The following is a 23,763-nucleotide window of genomic DNA, read 5'->3' as shown; positions in this document are numbered from 1 at the left end:
GTTTTAGTCGCAATTGTAAACAAATTTATAAATAACTTCTAACACGTATATGTATATATTTCGCTTTATTTATTACAAAATGGAAGCATAATCTCTTGTGTTCTAAAGTTTTGCTAGTTTTACTATCCCATACGAATAATAAAAATATTGTAAGAATTTGAGCAAGGGAAATGTCAGGAGTAACGCAAATGTTTAACACAAATTAGACAAAAGGGGATGCCTTTTATTCAACTTGTATTAATTTTTATTATTTAGTGTATTATGAAACACAAATTTGAAGAACAGTGTGAAATGTAAATATTAAAAGACGATATGTATTGTACACGGAATGAATTATAAAAATTAATGAAGTTGAATGGGTTGTTTTTGCAGATCAAAGTAGACAATAGTCCTTCTCTGCCTATATTCTATAAGGAGCGTGAGGATATAATATCGTCACTATATATTATCTATTAACATCATCTAGGTAACATTTCGAGGAAAGTATAGCAATAATGGTGTACTGTAGATTTATTTATGTACTAATAGTACTAATAGTACATAAATAAATCTACATTCTTGTGTTAATGCAGAGATTCAAACTGACTGATTGAAGCGACCGACAAAATAGTTTAATGATATATAGCAGTGTATTTTCTTTATTTTTCAAAGTTTTGTAAGTAATAAAAGTAAATAATTTCAGAACGACTCTAATTTTTAACTCTTTAGTCTATGCTTTATTTGGACAGTAAATTCCAAAATGGCGACGAGCGATGACGAGCCTATGCATTTATATGAAGTTTTTCAAAACTGTTTCAATAAAATAGCAAATAAACAACAAGGTGAGTGAGAAATAGCATAGCTTAGCTCGTCTCGCGTTTTTCGAATGGATTGTTATAGTTCTGTGAAGTGTTTCATTGTGAAAATCAGCCAAAGTGTTCGCGTGTTATGCCATTTCTGTGTTGGAAATCAAACAGCATTTTTTCAAAATACAACAAAAAAACACCGCTTACGGTGTTGATACATCTTCCAAGATACTCTACAATGATCAACGCAAGTATTGTAGTGACGTACATGCTCTCATATTAATGTAAAACGGTAAAAAAGGCTATGTTTTGATCACACTCGCTATTGTCAAATGTGGTCAAACCATTGTGCTACAGTTGAGTTTCGTAGCGAACGTGAATTGTTTCAATGCTTTTATTTACTTTGACGTCTTCGTTATCGTTTTAATTAAATAAATAATAGGTATACGCAGTATCGATCGTATTATTTTCGATATTTGTACAATATAAGCTACAGTTCGGTGTCTCGTCAGACGGAGTGCATTTTTTTTATAAAACAATATCAATGGAATCTTGTGTAGTTAGCCAGCGCATGTTATTGTTACTCCGTGGAGTTTTAACTCGCGAATTGCCGTTTTTTATGGTCTCTTTATAGGTATGTTTATAGAATGAATTTGTTTATTTACACGCTCAACGCGCGTTGTATAGATTCAAATTGAACTTAGTTACTAGTCATGGTTCTCCAATATAAACCTTATAATACCTCCCTAAGTAATAATTGACACAATTATTCACCAACAAGTGGATTACATTTGTTTATAAATGCATATTTTTGTGATAAACAGTATAATTGTATGCAGGTTGTCAAGATGACAATCTTTGGCATAGTTGTGGATGCTGTGATGGTTATTGTAATATTTGGACCATACTGACTGGCTACCATCATGCAGAGTATGGTCATACTGTAAAATTAGGTCTCTTTCATTATTCTGTCATTTCCTTACATTCCTATCTGATAGGTTAGCCAATTCTGTTATTCTAATATAAAATTTGTAGCATATATCATATATTCATATGTCCAAATGTAGTAATTTAAACATTTTTTTAACTATAACATATTATAGTTTAGACTAATTGTACCAATGTATTATTTAGTCACAACAAAAGCTTAGTTTAACCTCTAAAAGGTTAAACTAACCTTTATTATTTGATAATAACTGTTTTGAATTTTATTATTTACTAGCTGTTCACCCGAATTTGTCTGAGTGGAATTTAACTTTGTTTTCTAAAATAAAAGTAGTTTAAGTTACTCCTTATTACATCAGCTACCTGCCAAAAAAAGTCCTGTCAGAATCGGCCCAGCCATTTCAGAGATTAGCCTGAACAAACAGACAGACAGACAAAAATTGTAAATGACAACTATAATAACAATAAATTTTGAGAGTTTATCCCTAATTAATATTCTAAACATTGATATTTTCTTAATGCAGTGTAGTTGGGATACTAAAAGAGATTTTGACTTTTCAAACAAACTATGATCCTTAATTTAGTATAAATGCTTAAACATAATATTTTTGTGAGTGTGTATGTTTGCAACTTCGTCTGGATCACACTTGATATTTATCATTATATTGTACCCAATTTATATAATATATTTTTAAACTAATATACACAGGATATAAATCCTGTATGTTATTCTGATGTATAGCTTATATTACTCTAAAGTTTCACCATTGAGTAGTTTTTGTGTGAAAGCCTTTTTTTTTCTATCTGCGATCAGCCTTTCCGGCTATAATCAGATTTTTTGATGTTATTGGCATTTTACTGGCATTTCACTGTGTGAAAGATTAAACAAACATCCATCCATAGTGACAAACTTTACATTTGTCAATTATAATATTAGTAAAACTAAAAAATTCATTCCAATTCAAAAATTCATAATATCTTCATTCATGTAGATCCATTACAGTCTCTTATGATATGTCAAATCTACCGTCAGTTCGGAATGATTTCGAGATGAGAAGAACTGACAAGAAAGGTCTTATTATTGTTGTGAACATAGAAATAAATCTAATACAATTTAAATCCAAAGTTAGCATATGTTTTTATCATCGTTTACTCATCAATTAATTAGAAATTTGAATGTATTATTGTAACTGGCTCTGATTATGTTACAAAACAAATAGCACAAGGTCACACTGATCATTGGAGCTGTAAACTTCATTGATTGGTTAGACATCTCTACTTGTACAAGCAGTTTTCAACTTTAAATGCATCTGTTAAGGTTTTATATCCCAACTAGTTTTTACTCACATTGAATGTATTACTTAAATAATATTTTTTTAAAATAAAAAGTATCCCATGTTCATTCATTAGTTTCATTAAATAAATTTAAAACATCTGTTAAATCATATTTACTGAGCAAAGCCTATTACTCACTAAACGATTACTTGAATGACGAGCGTGCATGGCAATAGTTGTTCATGCACGGGATTTTCATTTAATGTTACACATAGACACCTATATAAATACCTAAACATTGTAAATAAACTGGCTTTAAAAAAAATGGATCTATATACTGAACTGGACGGTAGGAAAAAAAATTATAATGTAAAACTTGACGTTCATTAGCGGCTAAAATGTCCTACATGAATAAATTATTTTTGAATTTGAATTCTAACAAATACCTCCAAGAAGATGTGTACAAAATTTCATGATGATCGCTTCAGTAGTTTTTGCGTGAAAGTGTAACAAACATCACTTTCACATTTATAATATTAGTAAAGATTAATAATATTAACGATTATAAATTGTATTTATTATTGTATTGGAGAATTTAGAGTGGTTTTATCTGGGATGAACTCATTATCTATTATTCTGAAATATTTCAGAAAGTGAAGCATCATTTCAATAAAAAGTTGTGCACTCAGTGGACAGCAGACTTGCATAGTCATTTACCAACCAGATTACATATATAGAAATAACAAAAAAAAAATATTTCAGATAGTAAACTTTTTAAGTAGTTATATTAACTTTTATTTAAAAAATTTCTTATAATGTTATATTAACTTTAAAAAGTTAATATAACATTATAAGGAATAAATATAACATTATCTAGTTCATAACTAAGCAGAGCTTGCTACTATGGGTGCTAAACAAAAGATAAAAGAAGCTTTTATTCTGCATTTTATAATACATTTTTTTACACATGTAACTGATACATATACATAGATATTTTTTTTTGTAAATACATACATATTATACATAGAAAACACCCAGACCGATACAAACAATCATATTCATGAATACAAAAAGTTTGTGCCGTGCCAGGAATCGAGCCCGCGACCATCGGTCGTAAAGCGGTGTGCTAGACCGCTAGACCACCGAGGTCGTCACTATATACTATGTAGTATATTTATTTTTAAGATTATTATTAATAATTGTGCAATTGTTTACTTTTGTATGTTTTTTTTTTATTTTGATTTATTTATTAATTAGATCATATCCCTCAATACAGAGTGCCTTGTAGCAAAGGTGTTCTCTTTTTTCAGCTGCCCTTCACCAGTAGGGGCTGGCTGTTAACTTTATTTCATTCTCCCAGCGTCGTTTTCTAAATTGCTAAACCACATCGTTTTATGGCAATTGCGTAAGGTTTTACAATAAAATACCAGAGTCTGTTATAAATCTGCCTGAACAAAGATTTAAATGTCGAATAAAACAGTTCCTTTGCAAAAAAGCTTACTATAAAATTGAAGAATTCGTTAACGATAATAATGTTTTTACAGAAAAACTTTAAATCTATAGCACTGACAATATTATCTGATTACATTAATAATGAGTGCGTAGCGACTTCTATGTTAAATTATCGCATGCCTCTTACTTGTTATACTGTAATTATTTATATGAAAAAAACATCTATTAAAAAGAGCAACACACAAGTTTCTTGCTCATTCTTCTTGTGATGAATCTGCATTCCGAATGAGTGGTAGAATCAAATATGACTATTCAAAAGTGCTTGTAATGAGTTTATTTGAATAAAGATTATTTCTATTTCTATTTCCACAGAGGCAGTCTTAACAAAACATATATATTTAAAATATCAAAAAAAATCTGTATGTTTGCCCTTCCATATAAAAAAAAACTGGTGTTTCCAACAGATAAAGCTCTGTACTGATAGTTCTATCAACAAGTCAGTCAGCAGTATTCAGTTTCTTTCTTTTTTTTTTTAATTTCTTAATTGTAGTGTTACATATTTTTATTTTTAATATAGGTATGAAACTAAGGCAAATTCTTATGTTTCCACTAATGTGGACCTATAATATTTTTTTTTATAATAACTTCTTGTATACGGTAGACATATTGAGCCTATACCATTATCCATTAACTTCTAGCTGTACACATCTCTTTTATTATTTACTTCATTACATTTATTTATTCTAAATATATATAACTCAAATGTCTGACATAGTGATCTATCAACGCACAGCCCAAAACACTGAACGGATCGGGCTGAAATTTGGCATGCAGGTAGATGCTATGACGTAGGCATCCGCTAAGAACAGATTTTGATTTCTTCTACCCCCAAGGAGATAAAATAGGGGATGAAAGTTTATATAAAACTTTGTCAATTTTACACTGATCGGGCTGAGACTTTGCACGCATAAAGCTACTATGATGTAGGCGTCCTAAGAAAGGATTTTGATAAATTCCATCGCTAAGGGGATAAATTAACGCGGGCGAAGCCGCGGCCAAAAGCTAGTTACATATATAATTAAATAACTAGAATGCCAAACAAGCGATCACACGCGGTTCCCCCTGGAAACTATCGTGATAAATTCTTGGTGAAATTATCACGATGTGCTAACTGACCTGACCCCGTGCTCATCTTATCATCCTCCACTGGTGCCCCGCCAGCGTAAACCGTTAGCGCAGGCGGGAGCACCGTTCCATTATCATCCATAAAAAAAAATGCCATATTGTTTGCAGTGTACGGTAGTTAATAATTATTATTATAGCTTTATGTATGTATGGGAGTTGTATTTATTGATTCAAGTGTTTTAACATGTTTGGTATGAAATCTACGAAATTCTTTAGATTTGCGCAACATTGCTCGGAAAGTATTGCTCGGCCCCTTTTTGATCGACTGTGTACTGAAAAACGGATTGTAGGCAAGATTTTATAACAGCTAGTTCTAATTATTTATTTAATTGAATCAGTGCTAATTGATAGTTTGTATTCACACACTTAAACTTAAAAATGTAAAGTAAGAATAAAATTATTTAAAGAGCAATACACAAGTTTTTTGCTCGTTCTTCTTGTGATGAGACAGCTATCCGAATGAGCGGTCGATTAAAAAAAATGTGATGACTATTCAAAAGTGCGTAAATTAAGTTTATGTTTATGATAATTAAGACATTATTTTTATTATAAACACACAGACAGTTACCAGTAATATTGCTCTTTTTATTTTATATTTATTTTAATTATTATTTTCACGTACCCTCAAATGGGTTGAAGCTGAAAATCAGTGTTTTGCTCCCTGAACAATGTTCCACGCTGAGCTTCGACCTGTTTGTATTGCTACAGATCACACATAAAACACAATTTTATAAATCTTATGTTGTATTATGTATTTTATATTCTTATGAACATGTTATGTGTGTGACTAGTAACAAACAAATAAACGATATATCTATCTATCTATCTATCTATCATAAATAAATGATTTTCTATTTCTATTCCATTCATTCATTCATTCATAATTTAAGAGCGACGCTCTTGTCGGTGGAGCTCTTGCCACTTTCCACGATCTTCCATCATACTCTTTAAACCTTGATACGACACAACTACAATTCTGTCTTTAGTTTGCTAGATGTAGCTGTGCCTTGGTTTTCCTCTCCCGCTCTTTCCTTCTATCTTTCCCTCAATAATAATTTTCATGATATCATCGCGCCGTATCAAGTGTCCTAACATTTTCCCTCGTCTATTTTCTATAGTGTTCAATATCTGCCTTTTTTCTTTCTTACAGCTAATGTTAGTAAAACAGAAATTATTAATAACAGAGTTATATTTTTTTTATTTATAGAGGTACAGTTTACTGTGATATAATATAGCAATTTGAATGAAAGTTAGGATAGGTTTTTTTATGAAGTTTACGTGTTTTTGTGATTTTGACTCTAAATTAGACACTGTAGCATCTATTTTAGAGACAAAAACACGTAAAATTTATAAAAAAAATAATGGTATTATTTTAGGGCTGGAAACACTGAATGGGGTAGTCAGACGAATATCTCCGACTACCCAATACTATTTTAAACCAAATTAACAAGCAATAAAGTTTTGCAAACAAAGCAATAAAACAAATAATAAAAAAAAATTGTCTCACGAAATTTTAAACGAAGAAAGACACTGAAGGCATTTCAGAATAGAATAGAATAGAAAATCATTTATTCAAATCACAAGAAGAACGAGCATGAAACTTGTGTGTTGCTCTTTTAAATAATCCTTGTAAGTTCACATTTTTCAAGTCGAAACGTGTAAATACAAACTACCAACTAGCACTAATTGATTAGGATCAAATATAAATCTATACATATAAATAATATTGAAATAACCGTTTTTACTACATGCATATGAATATACGTAGGTACCAAAATAACATCTGTTTGTTCCGGCTAATCTCTGAAATGGCTGGACCGATTTTGACGGGACTTTTATTGACAGGTAGCTGATGTAATAAGGAGTAACTTAGGCTACTTTTATTTTAGAAAAATGAAGTTAAATTCCACGCGGACGATGTCGCGTGTAGAGCTAGTACACAATAAGATTAAATCAGTCGTTGTGATAGATTCGAACTCACTACCTGACAGGAAGCCCCCGTACGGCCGGTGTGGCACGAGTGGCTGGCGTCGGTGTCACTCGACCTAAAAATACGAAATGTTTAACTGCGGGCCATTAATCTATGATTCATTAACTATTAATTGTAGGTATGTTCTCACGCGTCCGACTGTTAAACAGAATGCAAGGGATGTGAATACACGTTATCGATACTCGCTTTAAACGATTTTAAATTGGAGTTTATACGAAAATACTAGCTGTATTATAATAGTATAAAATATTTTTCTAAAATAAAAGTAGCCTAAGTTACTCCTCATTACATCAGCTACATACCAAAAAAAGTCCAGTCAAAATCGGTCCAGCCATTTCAGAGATTATCCCGAACAAACTGACAGACAGACAGACAAAAATTGTAAAAAAATGTTATTTCGGTGTATGTACCGTATTTATATTCATATGCATGTAGTAAAAAACGATTATTTCAATATTACAAATAGACACTCCAATTTTATTTATATGTATAGATGTATAGATGAATATCTCCATCAGATTGTCAACTGACTGAATATTTGATTGAGATTTTTAAATACTTCATTTAAAAAAGTTGTTCTAAAAAATAAACTACAGACTGAGCTGTATTGTCGATATCGATAATGGTGACACCACTATTGTTAGGTGTCGATGTCTGCATTTTTTAACAGCATCGATATTTCACATCACTAGGCACCCCGTGATTTATACTATCCCGACTACAGCTCCTTGTTGAATGCAATTTATAGACTATTATATATATATTATATTAGCTTTATGATATTAACGACTTCGGTGGTCAAGCGGAGCACAACTCCACTTCCGATAGTCGCGGGTTCGATTCCTCGCAAGTTACCAACATTTATCTCATTGCCTCGCACATGTATTTCAATGATTTCTGTATCTCAATTATCTTTTTAATTATTTATTTTTGAAACGTACAAATATTATAAAGTTGATTATACATTGGAGCTCTAACTAGGCGAACCTGTATAGTGGGAGTCCACAAAAGAATTGTCAGATGTCAATAATTAGTACAGATCAGCGAGTAGAGTGGATTTGATATATAAGAGTAAGAGAGCAGTAGACTCACTCGAATATTTTTATTTGATTTAATTGGTTTTGATTTGGTTGGTTTAATTGGTTCGTCCTGTTCCTCAAGCTTTTTACATTAAACCAGAAACTCGAATGAAGATATTTAAATTTGATTTGATTTGACGAAACCGTCGCCAAATGTGTTGAAATATCAATATCAATTAAATCAAAAGCTGATCAAATCAAATTAAAATATCTTCATTCGAGTTTCTGGATTAACGTAAAAAGCTGGGACGAGTAGGACGAAGTTGTCACCAAATGTGTTGTTAAATGTTGATACCAATTAAACTTTTGATTTAATTGGTATCAACATACTACGACCTCGGTGGTCTAGCGGTCTACTCCTCCTGGTCCTCGCACGGCACAAACATTTGTATTCATGAGTATAATTGTTTGTATCGGTCTGGGTGTTTTCTATATTATATGTATGTATTTACAAAAAAAATCTATGTACATGTATCAGTTATCTAGTACCCATAACACAGGCTTTAGCTAGCTTAACTTGGGTCTAGATGGCGCTGTGTGAATTGTTCTAAGAATATTATTTTTTTTTTTTCAAATATTCTCATCTCCCCTCTTAAGGAGAGGAGATGAGAATTATTATTATTATTATTATATTATTATTATACTTAATTCAGGGTGCGTTCAGAAATTTATTGCGTAACTAAACTTAAAAAATCTTTATTTAATTTTGAGAGAATGGAGTTCGCGGGGTAAGCTAGTATTTTATAATAATGTGACAACCCTACACGAGTAGATTACACAAAAACAGTTTAGTGCGCAATCCATCAGCTCGCGCGATTCTCGTCACTGAACTGTCTTGCCATATTCGGAAGTATCGCATTAAAGACAGTTATAAACACTCACAAGTCATAAGAGGTAGCGGGGAGAAGAAGAGCGTGAACGAGTCTATTGTTTGCACTAAAATTTGTTCAAAGTCACTGCGTGAGTACTAGTGTTCTTATACCGAATACCGAATATTCGGCAGCGCTGTCGGCCGAAGCGCTGACAGCGTTGCCGAATATTCGGTATTCGGCCTAATCACTAGTCATGAGAACTCTAGTACTCACGCAGTGACTTTGTTTCACACAGCGCCATCTAGACCTAAGTTAAGCTAGCTAAAGCTTGTGTTATGGGTACTAGATAACTGATACGAGTACATAGATATATATATATGTTTTGTAAATACATACATATACATAGAAAACACCCAGACCGATACAAACAATCATACTCATGAATACAAATGTTTGTGCCGTGCGAGGAATCGAACCCGCGACCATCAGACGTAAAGCGGTGTGCTAGACCGCTAGACCACCGAGGTCGTCATAGTATGTTGATACCAATTAAATCAAAAGTTTAATTGGTATCAACATTCAACAACACATAGAATAATCATTTGGCCGAATACCGAATATTCGGCAACGCTGTCGGCCGAAGCGCCGAATATTTTTTTATTAATTTGTAATCATTGCCTTGCCTTTATCCCATTATTTGTGGTCGGCGCAGTATGTCATTCTCTTCCACTGCTCTCTATCGGTCGTCATATCTAAACATACTCTTCATTTATTCATATCATCTTTCACACAATCCATCCATCTTTTCTTAGGGCGTCCCCTCCCTTTACATCCATCCACATTCATATTATACACTTTCCATAAGACATGGTCCTCATTCCTCCGCATAACATGCCCATACCAGCTCAATCTGTTACCTCGCAACTTTTCTATAACCGGCGCAACTTTCAAACTTCCTCGTATATACTCATTCCTTATTCTGTCATTCCTGGTCATTCCTGTCACATTCCTGGTGACCCCACACATCCATCTTAACATTCGCATTTCTGCCACATGCATACGCCTTTCGTCCATCCCCTTTACGGCCCAACGTTCAGATCCATACAAAATGGCAGGTCTTATGAGATATTTATATATTTTTTTATTAATTTGTAAAGAAATAAATCCCCATTGTCAAATTAAATTAGGTTTCGTTGAAACTAAAAGATAGATCTTATGAATTGCGCCACGCTTATGTATTCTACAATGGATTGACACATTTAGAAGTTGTATGAATTAATGTTTACTGCATTATTGTATATTATACGTGGCCACAGTACGCGCACACGTATACAGGGTGCTCTCAAATTAAAACACTAGTTGTCATGCATTAGAATGACATTAAAGTTGTAAAGAGAAAATATTTGAGTTCTTTATGGGTTTGTAATCAATATACTGAAAAATACTGGACTTATTTTAACACATCGAAGACCGCATGCCACCGGTGGGTCACTCCGCAACGGTACCACACAAGGGTATATTAAGGTTTCTTAAGGGTCGGCAACGCGAACGAGATACCCCTGTTGTTTCAGGCGTTTATAGGCTACGGTAGCCATTTACCATCAGATGGGCCGTATGCTTGTTTGCCACCATCTAAATATATATAACTCAAAGGTGACTGACATAGTGATCTATCTACGCACGGCCCAAACCACTGGTCGGATCGGGCTGAAATTTGGTATGCAGGTAGATGTTATGACGTAGGCATCAGCTAAGAAAGGATTTTGATTAATTCTACCCTCAAGGGGATAAAATAGGGGGTGAAAGTTTGTATGAAACTTTGTCAATTTTAAACCGATCGGGCTGAGACTTTGCATGCATAGAGCTACTATGACGTAGGCATCCCCTAAGAAAGGATTTTGATAAATTTCACCCCTAAGGGGATAAATTAACGCGAGCGAAGCCGCGAGCAAAAGCTAGTAGTAGTATAAAAAAAAGCATTAGAGTAGTCCGATAAAACGAATAAAATTGTCCATGAATATGACTAAATTTGTGGTTTCAGTCTTCCAATACAAGCCACTACAGCGTTGTAGAATCAACCTGTAGAGTTATAGCACCGCCGAATAAGGCGTGTCACGCCGGCGTTCATAACTAGTACATACAACATATTAATCATAGGCGGACGGTTGTCACGCCGTGAGACTATAACGTCGAATGTGACAAACAGACTGACAGTCAATACAACGTTGTAATGTAAACTCTATTGACGACCTCGGTGGTCTAGCGGTCTAGCACACCAAAGAAGCATACGGCCTATCTGATGGTAAATGGTTAATGTGCGCGTTATATATAATACATCTGCACCCGAGCGAAGCCGGGGCTAGTAGCTAGTAGTAGTATAAAAAAAACATTGCGTCGTTATAATAGTAAATGTAGTTTTAAAAGTGTAGGTACCATGTAATGTGGGCCGAGGTCAGGTCCATACTGTGTCCCAGTCGATGGTATTATGATATGATTGTCTGTCCCACTCGAAAGCATAGATTACTCGCGAAGGATAAAGAGGCAGTAACAATATTAATGTAACTCAATAAATAAAACTGATAGAAAATAAAATAATTATTTTTTTTATGGATGATAATGGATTGATGCACCCGCAGCCATAGCGGTTTACGCTGGCGGGGCACCAGTGGAGGATGATAAGATGAGCATGAGGTCAGGTCAGTTAGCATATAGTGATAAATTCACCAAGAATTTATCACGATGGTTTCCAGGGGGAACCGCGTGGAGGTCAACCTGACATGGTACATTGCTAGCAATAGGATTAACAGAGTACTAATATTTAATTATAGGAGCCAACAGAATATCAGCGCTGCAGACTTATCTGTAGCTTCATGCTGAGTTGGTTGCCTCTTCATCATTGCGACACATAAAGCCACCTCCATTTTTATTTTATTTTGTAATATTATATTTCTGTATTATTCTTTATTTCTATTTATAAAATGTATCTCATGTATGCTATGTGTTTGTAATGGTTGAATAAAGAACTTATCTATCTATCTATCTAATATAGAAATCTTAAAAAACTAATATTTCGCTGTGAGCTGAAAGGGTAGTACTCAGCTGGTACCGCAGTGTGTCACTGCAGCGCTGATTTTCAGTGGATTTGTAATGTATCCGTGCGAAACCGAGACGTTTCGCTAGCGTATATATATATTTATATTATGTGTGAATCCGGGGCGGGCGACTAGTCTAAATATATATAACTCAAAGGTGACTGACATAGTGATCTATCAACGCACAGCCCAAACCACTGGACGGATCGGGCTGAAATTTGGCATGCAGGTAGATTTTATGACGTAGGCATCCGCTAAGAAAGGATTTTGATTAATTCTACCCTCAAGGGGATAAAATAGGGGGTGAAAGTTTGTATGAAACTTCAATGTCAATTTTAAACCAATCGGGCTGAGACTTTGCATGCATAAAGCTACTATGACGTAGGCATCTCCTAAGATAATTTTGATAAATTCCACCCCTAAGGGGATAAGTTAAGGCGAGCGAAGCCGCGGGCAAAAGCTAGTACATTATAAACAATTTACTATGTAGTTATCAGTTGAATTTATTATCGCATACATTATTAATTATGGTACGTTGTCAGATGCGCTGCATGTCGGCCGATAACCCAGGGTTACTACGTCTGTTGGCTTGTTAGGTCGAATGTCAGCGCTATCTCGGGAAATCGCGCGTAATTACAATTTCTAAAACTCCAACTACAATATTATTATGTATGATAACAATAATAACCCTGCACAATGCACACAGAACCTTCTAGATTGGAGCTAAGTAGTGCTAGTGTTATGGGTACTAAACTACTTATACTAATACCGTACATCACGTATGTGATGTGTCTTTAATTGGTCAATAACTTATCTATATATGTATCAATATTAAAATAATAATAATAATAATCTCAGGACAATTCACACAGCGCCATCTAGACCCAAGTTAAGCTAGCTAAAGCTGGTGTTATGTCTACTAGACTATTGATACCAATACATAGATTTTTTTCGTAAATCTAAATATATATAACTCAAAGGTGACTGACATAGTGATCTATCAACGCACAGCCCAAACCACTGGACGGATCGGGCTGAAATTTGGCAGGTAGATGTTATAACGTAGGCATCCGCTAAGAAAGAACTTTGATTACTTCTACCCCCTAGGGGATGAAAATTTGTATGAAACTTTGTCAATTTTAAACCGATCGGGCTGAGACTTTGCATGCATAAAGCTATTATGACGTAGGCATACCCATAGAAAAGATTTTTCTAAATTTCACCCCTAAGGGGATAAATTAACGCGAGCGAAGCCGCGGACAAAAGCTAGTATATACATATTATACATAGAAAACACCTAGAACGATACAAACAATCGAACTCATTAATACAAATGTTTGTGCCGTCCGAGGAATTGAACCCGCGACCATCGGACGTAAAGCGGTGTGCTAAACCGCTCGACCATCTAGGTTATCAATTATATGGTATAAAATACAATACAGCATCATCATCATCATCATCTGCTTCTTCCTTATGAGGTCAGTCTGCCCATCGTGACAAATTCACTAGGATTTTACCACGATGCTTTCCAGGGGAAACCGCGTAGAGGTCAGCCTGACATAGTTCATTGCTAGCAATAGTATGGGGTTTTTCAAGAAGGGTATATTAATGTTTCTTAAGGGTGCGGCTGCGGCCAACAGCCTACACTTAGATTGTGGAATGAACTTCCTGCCGAGGTTTTCCCACGAGACTACAGCATGGGGTTTTTCAAGATATTAAGGTGTCTTAAAGGTCGGCAACGCGCACGTGACACCCCTGGTGTTTCAGGCGTCCATCTACGCTACGGTAACAGTTTACCATCAGATGGGCCGTATGCTTCTTTGCCACTATAGTGGTATAAAAAACATGCATTGCGTCGTTATAATAGTAAATATAGTTTAAAAAGTGGAGGGACTCTCTTAAGGCCACGGTAACCATTTACCATCAGATGTCTGTCCGTCCCTATGTATGCATAAATATATATATATATGTTTTATTTTAAATACATATTTCCACAGACATATTCGTCCGTGCCTTTTTTAATTTACTTTAATATTATTATATTTCTTTAATTTCCACTTTTGTACAACTCCAGAGGAGCCTCCAGCGGAGATGTTACAATTTGCGTAACAGTGGCACCGAGGCAGACCTTATCCGTCTGGCCCAGAACCACTGCTGGCCGGACGGGTGAGTTGACAACATGCAGTGTCACCTATCTTTAAAACCACGCTTGATTGCCACCTACGTGGTATATAAAAAGAATAGGTTTTTGTACCATATTACTAACAACCCCCTCATAAGTGATATTAACTTTGTAACAGTTCAAATAATTTCTATCGTGGCACACGATAACCGAGCGATGACGAACTGTGTAATTACACTCGTCTATAATTACCATCTCGAATTACCGGCCCCTTTATGATAAAATTGTTTGTTTTAACACGACTCTACTCGAGTGTGAGTCATCCACTCGCATAATCAAACAGACACTGTAATAGTGGAACGGGAAGGATCGTCAGTATCATAATTTTTTTATTTACCGTCTGTGGTCTAGTGGTTTATCGCATCACTTTATTTCCGATAGTCGCGGGTTCGATTTCTCGCAGGATACAAAAATTTGTGTTCATGAGTAATGATTGTTGCTATCGGCCTGGATGTTTTCTATGTATACTATTAAAAAAAATCAAAGTGTTTATATCAGTTGTCTAGTACCCATAACTCAAGCTAAGCTTAGCTTAGGTCTAGATGGCGCTGTGTTAATTGTCCAGGGTTATTAATAATATTATTACTTAAATCTTTCAAGTGTTTAATTACAATTGTTCGTCTCATATTCAGGAGGCATGCGAAATTAAAATTCATAATGACTTACAAATTAATATACAGAATAATACTAATTAAATACTAGTCGACATCACAGAAGACCGAAGAGCTGGCAGCTACCTCGGACAAAGAATTAGTCTAGCCATTCAAAGAGGGAACGCTGCCAGTATCAACGGAACTTTGTTTAACGGGACGCCTTTTAATAATATATTTTAGTTATTGTATTATAGTTTTTAAGCTTTTTAATTTTAGGTTCTTAATATCAATTAAGTTATATAAATAAACATTAATTCTATATATATAATAAACAAAACAATGGAATATTAAATGATTAAATGTTATATCAATTCTCGCAATGAGTAATAGCACTTTTTTTTATTTAATTGACAAAAAATGTATCTAAGTATTTTGTAGAAGCTGTGCCTGCAGTTTTATCCGCATTAAATTTCAATATAAAATATAGCCTATGTGTTATTCTGATGCATAAGCTATATTACTATAAAGTTTCATCAAATACCATTCAGTAGTTTTTGCGTGAAAGAGTAACAAACATCCATACTCACAAACTTTCGCGTTTATAATATTACTCTACTTATATAATATTACGCTGTCTTATGGAAAGTGTATAATATGAATGTGGATGGATGTAAAGGGAGGGGACGCCCTAAGAAAAGATGGATGGATTGTGTGAAAGATGATATGAATAAAAGAAGAGTATGTTTAGATATGACGACCGATAGAGAGCAGTGGAAGAGAATGACATACTGCGCCGACCACAAATAATGGGATAAAGACAAGGCAATGATGATGATATAATATTACGCTACTCGCCCCGGCTTCGCACGGGTGTACATGTATTATATATATAAACCTTTCTCTGGAAGCTTTTTTAAGCTAGGGGCTTGAAACTTAGTTTTGAGGCTGTTGATTGAAATATAATTAATATGACATTCATTGTTTGTAAAAAATTTACCCTTAAGGGGGCAAAATAAAATAGGGGATGCAAGTTTTTATGTAAATTCATCATTTTTGATGCTAGAAGCTTGAAACTTATTTTTGAGGCTATGCTTCAAAATCCGTTGCGTAGTTTTAAAGATATAAGCATACATAGGGACAGATAGCGACAGCGACTTTGTTTTATACTATGTAATGATTAAGATATCTATATCAGTTTTCTAGTACCCACAAGCTCTGCTTAGCATTGGACTATAGCGGTCTTATTACAAAAAATCTATTAAAACTCGGACGAAACGTGGTCTAGATGGTCGTGGTTTAAACCATTCCTAAAGTTAATACTTGGAATAAACCTAACATTATTACGAATCCAGATCTAACAGAGGACTACTTAGTACTACAGTTAAATCGTTCATTATGTATTCCATACAGAAATCAGTCACTCATGTCTGTCACTGTACAATTACGTTCCATTTTACCAGAAAACTGAAAAGATCAAAAATAATATTAGTTCAAATAAAAATGTATAAACTAAAAATAAATTTATTTCTATATATCTATGTCGTCATTATAACTATTTCATTAATATATAATATTTATTAATGTGCTAGGCTTAAAATCAGTTTTAAATTACAAGTAGGAGTCCGGACGGAGAAAAGGAACGGCGAGATATTTTTATTGGCTCGTTCGAATGGTGACTATTTCAAAGTCAAATGAGTGAAAAAATAACAAATAACGTCTTTTATATATTTTTATTGTCGTAAAATTTGCTTTAAAAAATTTTATTTAATATATTTTTAATTTTAGTTAAAATATTTTTCCAAAAGCAACAACTAACAATACAATTTTTAAAATGGAGTTTGACTTTTTGCATTTAGACCACTGTTAAACTAGGGGCATCGCAGGTCTAACTTTAGACCATAGACGAATCACGATTTAGAGATAAACTTCATTTTGTAATAAGGAATACATTGGTGAATGGTTTATTACTAGTGCTAAACCAGGTTTATCTTTTTGTAATAAGGCCGTAGTTGTCTAATACGCATAACACAACCTTTGCTTAGCTTGGGACTAGATGGCGCTGTTCGTGTCGTCCAAGGATATGATTATTATATCACCATTACGTCCCAAAAACGCCAAATTTTTCAGCAATCGTATAAAAAAAGAGCATCGACAGTTCATTATGAAGGATGTGAAGTGTATTATTGTAGTACATATCCCGGCGCTGGAGGAGCCCCCGTGTTGGTCCGGGACAAACACGGCCGGTCTAGGGTTGACAACTTGCCGTCAGGGTAGAGGATTGCCGCATTTTAGTAGCTCTGTCAAAAAGTTAAGAGAACACCTTGGGGGTTTTAGCCGGTAAGGCCCGGCAGTACCCATCTACCTCGAGCTCACCTCTAGATAGACCCATCTAAACTGGCAACCTTATTTTTAAGACAGGGAAAATCCTCATGAGGTGCTAGAGTCTTTGCCCCGGGTTAAAAAAGGTTGCTAGCTTATATTAGATGAAATAGAGATAACTGTCTGTATTGTATACTTATATAGGTGTCTATCTCTAACACTAAATGAAAATCCGGTGCATGAACAACTATTGCCATGCACGCTCGTCATTAAAGTAAAGATTTGGTGAGTAATAGGCTTCGCTCAGTAAATATGATTTAACAGATGTTTTGAATTTAAGGGTAAAACCAATATATCCTTTGGTATCTTATTGTAATTTTTTATACCCATTCACATAAAAGAGTCATTGACTTTTTCTAAACGATACTTAAGTATCGTAAGGTCAATTCACACAACGCCATCTAGACCCAAGGTAAGTTAGCTAAACCTTGTGTTATGTTATACATAGAAAACACACAGACTGATACAAGCAATCATACTCAAGAATACAAATTTTGCACCGTGCGAGGAATCGAACCCGCGACCATCGTAATTGTGCTAAACCGCTAGACCACCGAGCCCGTCGTATAGAATAGAAAATCTTTTATTCAAATAAATTTACATTGAAGCACTTTTGAATAGTCATCACTTATTTTTTTTTAATCTAGCGCTCATTCAGAAAGCTGAATCATATGGAGAAAGAGCAAGAAACTGCGTGTTGCTCTTTTAACAGACTTAGTATTCCCCCTCCGATCGATCCCCCGTCCAATTCAAACGGGGATCGAAATACGACGGTCTGAGCCGAGGTTCGAACCCCTAGCGGTGCCCTCAGACTAAAGTCGTCCGTCAGGCGGGAGTTGGCCTTCAGCCGCTCCATAAGTCCCTTTGGTTTGGAGTGCCATCTTCACTCGCCCGCTATCGTCCGGTGAAGCTGTAAAGGCCAGCTGCGGGCAGCATTAGAGTAGTCCGCAAAAAAAAATTTAGAGTAGGTACGGTTGGCAACCCTAGACGGTCTACTGTTTGCCCGGGACGAGCGCGGCGCGTGTTTGTTTTGCCGGTTGGCTGTAGACTCGCGTTGACAATGGACGCCTCCAATAACACTGGTTATTGTATTAACTTCACAATTTGTGACCGACTTCAACATAAAGAGGTTCTTTTGGCTCTGCGACTTTTCCGTGTGGAATAAATTTGCTTATTAACGTAATTATTTTTTCTAAAATAAAAGTAGCGTAAGTCATTATAGCGGTAGATTAAAAAAAATGTAATGACTATTCAAAAGTGCTTCAATGTAAGTTTATTTGAATAAATGATTTTCTATTCTATTCTATAACATTTGTTATCTGCCAGATAGCTACTGAGAGAAAGTCCTGATAGACAGATGGACATAATTATTTCCAATGGTCGCGTACAAGCATTGGTTTTCATGAGTATGATTGTTCTAATTGGTCTGGGTGTTTATATGTATACATTTAGAAACAAAAAAATCTAAGTATTTATATCGGTTGTCTAGTACCCATAACACAAGCTCTTCTTACATTAGAACTAGATGACGTTGTGTGAATTGTCTAGGGGTATTATTATTATTATTTAACATGCTTTTTTTTATGTAGGTACCGTATACACTTTTATATGCATTTAGTGGAAAGTTGTTAATTTGAAATACAAATAGACGCATTAATTTTATTTATTTGTCTATCGTTTTAGTAAATTAAGTCACACGAGAACAAAGTGTGATAAAGGTCCAACAAGAGATTAGAGGAGTCAAAACGTGTAATAATAATAAAATCTAGGACCTCTCCCACTCTCCTAGTAGATGTTTTAGTTTTTTTAATTGAAATTTAATAAATAAATAACCCTGTACAATTAACACAGCGCCATCTAGTCCCACGGTAATCAGAGCTTGTGTTATGGGTACTGGACAACTGATACAAATACTTAGATTTTTTTTGTAAATATGTATATACCTACATATTATACATAGAAAACACCCAGACCGATACAAACAGTCATACTCATGAATACAAATGGCCGAAGCCGTCAAATGGAATGGACACGCTGTATAGATGATATGATGAGCATGAGGTCAGGTCAGTTAGCCCATCCTGGCAAATTCACGAGGAATTGTATATAATACGATGGTCATCATCAGCCCACTGCAGTCCACTGCTGGACATAAGCCTCTCCCAAGGCACGCCACTGGGCACGATCTTCAGCCCTTCTCATCCAGTTACTACCCGCAACCCTACGTAAGTCGTCGCTCCACCTAGCTGCGGGGCGTCCTACACTACGTTTGCCAATTCGCGGTCTCCACTCTAGAACACGCCTACTCCAGCGAGCATCGGTTCTGCGACAGATATGACCAGCCCACTGCCACTTCAACTTACAGATGCGAAGAGCTATGTCGGTGACCCTAGTTCTCTGGCGAATTACTTCGTTACGGATTTGATCCCTCAGAGAAACTCCAAGCATAGCTCTTTCCATAGCTCGTTGAGCGACTTTGAGTTGGTGGACCAGTCGTATCTTCAGTGTCCACGTTTCGGCACCGTAAGTCATAACGGGTAGGACGCACTGGTTATAAACCTTGGTCTTAAGGCTTTGTGGTAGCGACGACGAGAAGACTTGACGAAGTTTCCCAAATGCCGCCCAGCCTAGCTGTATTCGTCTCTTGGCCTCCCTCTCAAAGTTGTTTTTACCTAGTTGGAGCGTTTGCCCTAGATAAATATACTCCTGAACAACTTCGAGAGAACTTCGAGAGATAATACGATGGTATCCAAGGGGAACTGCGTGGAGGTCAACCTGACATGGTACATTGCTAGCAATAAGATCATCAGTCCACATTACTAACAATACCCTTTCTCCCCTTGGGTAGGTAATATTTTTTATATATGATAATGTAATGGCGCACTCGACTGTGTTAACTGCTTACGCTGGCGGGGCGCCAGTGGAGGATGATAGGATGAACATGAAGTCAGGTCAGTTAGCACATCGTGACAAATTCACCAGGAATCTATCACGATGGTTTCCAGGGTCAACCGCGTGGAGGTCAACCTGACATGGTACATTGCCTGGAATGGAGTTAGCAGTCCACGTTACAAACAGTCCCCTTCCCCCTAATAATACAGTTTTAAGAGCCATTCATAAATTATAACTCACTTTAAGGGTAGAAGTACCAACCCCCACATAAGTATTATCTTATATATAAAATTCTCGTGTCACAGTTTTCGTTCCCATACTCCTCCGAAACTTGACCGATTCTCATGAAATTTTGTGAGCGTATTGAGTAGGTCTGAGAATCGGCCAACATCTATTTTTCATCCCCCTAAATGTTAGGGTTAGTCCACCCCTAATTTTTTTTTTATTTTAAGGCAAAACAACGTTTGCCGAGACAGCTAGTTGTTTATAAATAAAAAATAATAAATTAGTTAACTGTTTAATTATACAACGTGCAACACAAACCACGTAACTCCTAAACATCCGTAATTAAAAAATATAGTTTTGTACCTATTACAGAAAAAGTTTTTGTAATAATTATACGTAACTGTATTTTAAAACGAAATAATTGTAGTAATCTAACTTCAAAAGTATTGGAAAATTATTATTTGTTTTTATGTTAATTTTCTTTAAGGTACCTTATCTCTCTCCATATAAAACTTGCTACTATGAAAATGTAGGGGTTTAATACTAGAATAGAATAGATATAATCTTTATTGAAATATTCTCGGGATACTCGAGAATTACAGTCCTGACACTTTAATATTTTTTTATGAAGTTTGCTTGTTAATTTTGGTTAAGAATTCGGAAATTTAGCGCCCTATATTCTCACTTTGTACTCAGAAAACTTTCACACGAAACTCCACAACAAATGAAATCTCTATCAATAAGAAAAAATCAATAAAATTGGTTCATGCTTCATCAGGAAATAGAAATAATCTTTATTCAAATAAACTTAATATAAGCACTTTTGAATAGTCACATTTTTTTTTATTTTACCACTCATTCGGATTGCAGATTTATCACAAGAAGAATGAGCAAGAAACTTATGTGTTGCTCTTTTAAATAAATATTGTTTTAATTATATTTAGGCATGCGACAATCAACATAGAAACCTCTACGCACTCAATCTCTGTTCAATCAGATAACATTGTCAGCGCCATGAAATTTAAGTTAGATATGAAAAATAGATATTGGTCGATTCTGAGACCGATATGGACACAAAATTTCATAAAAATCGGTAAAGCCGTTTTGTAGGAGTTTGGTAACAAACACGCGTCCGCATAATATGACAATACTTTCATATTATCTTTCGTCTCCCCTTTCAACTCCTTTCAACACTTTTCGCATTAAAAAGTAGCATATGTCCTTTGTCAGGGTCTAGACTATCTGTGTACTAAATTTAATTTAAATCGGTTCAGTAGTTTCGTCGTGAAGCAAGACAGACAGACAGGAAGTAACTGTCTTACTTTCGCGTTTTTAATATTAATAAGGGTAAATGATTAATTTAAAACCTTAACGTGGAATTAAATGAATAAAAAAAAACCGCGATGTTACTTTGTACAGTCACAGAGAACAGTATGCAATAAAATAAATAACTACCTTCTGTAGTTGGTTGTACATGTAAACACCCCTCCGAGACTGAACGCACCCCACCGTAATCACTTCACGGTCCACAATATTTGTTACATTACGACAAATCCGATCCGGCCCTCGTGTGCACCCTTAATGTAACCGTCCTCGTCGCGCGCACACTATGCCCCATATGTTAGACAGAGATGGATGCATATGATTATATGAGAACAGGATCTGAACTCGCGGGCGCGTGTAATAATTGAAATTGCCGTGAAGTCACTTTGTAATTATTATTATTTAGTTTGTTATAATTTTATATTTATTTGTAACTAGCTGTACCCGCGAATTTAACTATATTTTTCTAAACTAAAAGTAGTCTAAGTTACTCCTTATTACATCAGCTACCTGTCAAAAAAAGTCCCGTCAAAATCGGTCCAGCCATTTCAGAGATTAGCCGGAACAAACAGACAGACAGACAAAAATTGTAAAAAATGTTATTTTGGTGTATGTACCGTATTTATATTCATATGCATTTAGTAAAAAACTGTTATTTCAATATTACAAACAGACACTCCAATTTTATTTATATGTATAGATCGACAATTCAATATGATCAGTTACATGTAAATTACAACGATAATCCAAAATAAATAAACGTATAATCCAGAACTCACCACCACTTGTAACATCGTCTGTGTTCCACATCTCCTAAACAGCAGTCACGTGTTTCATATATACATACACGCGGACTGTCGGTCGGTCGCGTGTCGTCGCCGAGGTTCTCAACCATATTGCTGAGTGGCCGTACAATTACATACAGTTACAAATCACGTGGAATCGATTGAATTAATGCTCTACGATTGTTTTTGGTTACATATAAAAAAGTATCTTTTTCTCCTTGGTTACATTTAAAAAAAATCTTTTTTGTGTACACTTTTCCCCATATGAAAGTATGTGTGTGTAAAAAATTTAAAAATATTAGTTAAAAATAAAGAACTCACAAGCAATTTAACTAACCCTCTAACTCGCTTGTGCTTAGTGTGAGGTCATCATTACATAGTATAAAACAAAGTCGCTGTCGCTGTCTGTCCGTCCCTATGTATGCTTAAATCTTTAAAACTACGCAACGGATTTTGAAGTGTTTTTTTTAATAGATAGAGTGATTCAAGAGGAAGGTTTATATGTATAATACATGTACACCCGTGCGAAGCCGGGTGGGTAGCTAGTAATATTATAAATTTCCTAGCTGTCCCGGCAAACGTTGTTTTGCCATATAAATTAATAACGCTATACAAAAATAGGGGTTTAATTGGAATTGTATGTATTTTTGTATATTGTATCATAAAAAAATAAAAACTAAAAATTTTGTCTAATAAATAAAAATAAAAAAATTAGGGGTGGACTACCCCTAACATTTAGGGGGATGAAAAATAGATGTTGGCCGAGTCT

General features: G+C 35.0%; 1 protein-coding gene across 2 annotated transcripts in view; it reads left to right on the top strand.

Moving 5' to 3' along the window:
- Positions 1–740: 740 nt before the first annotated feature.
- Positions 741–23,763, top strand: part of LOC131855384 (protein daughterless-like) — a 166,940-nt gene continuing 143,917 nt past the window's right edge. For both annotated transcript variants that reach the window (XM_059206664.1, XM_059206663.1), the window contains exon 1: positions 741–821. In XM_059206664.1, the coding sequence (XP_059062647.1) occupies positions 764–821 (58 nt within the window). In that variant the 5' untranslated portion in view covers positions 741–763. The remainder of the gene's footprint in view (positions 822–23,763) is intronic.

The sequence above is a fragment of the Achroia grisella genome, unplaced genomic scaffold (genome assembly GCF_030625045.1).
Source record: "Achroia grisella isolate CSIRO2021 unplaced genomic scaffold, CSIRO_AGI_Agris_v1 utg1360, whole genome shotgun sequence".
In the NCBI taxonomy this organism is placed as follows: domain Eukaryota; kingdom Metazoa; phylum Arthropoda; class Insecta; order Lepidoptera; family Pyralidae; genus Achroia; species Achroia grisella.
Note: the sequence above shows the minus strand (reverse complement) of the source record. Positions and strands in the feature narration are given on the sequence as shown.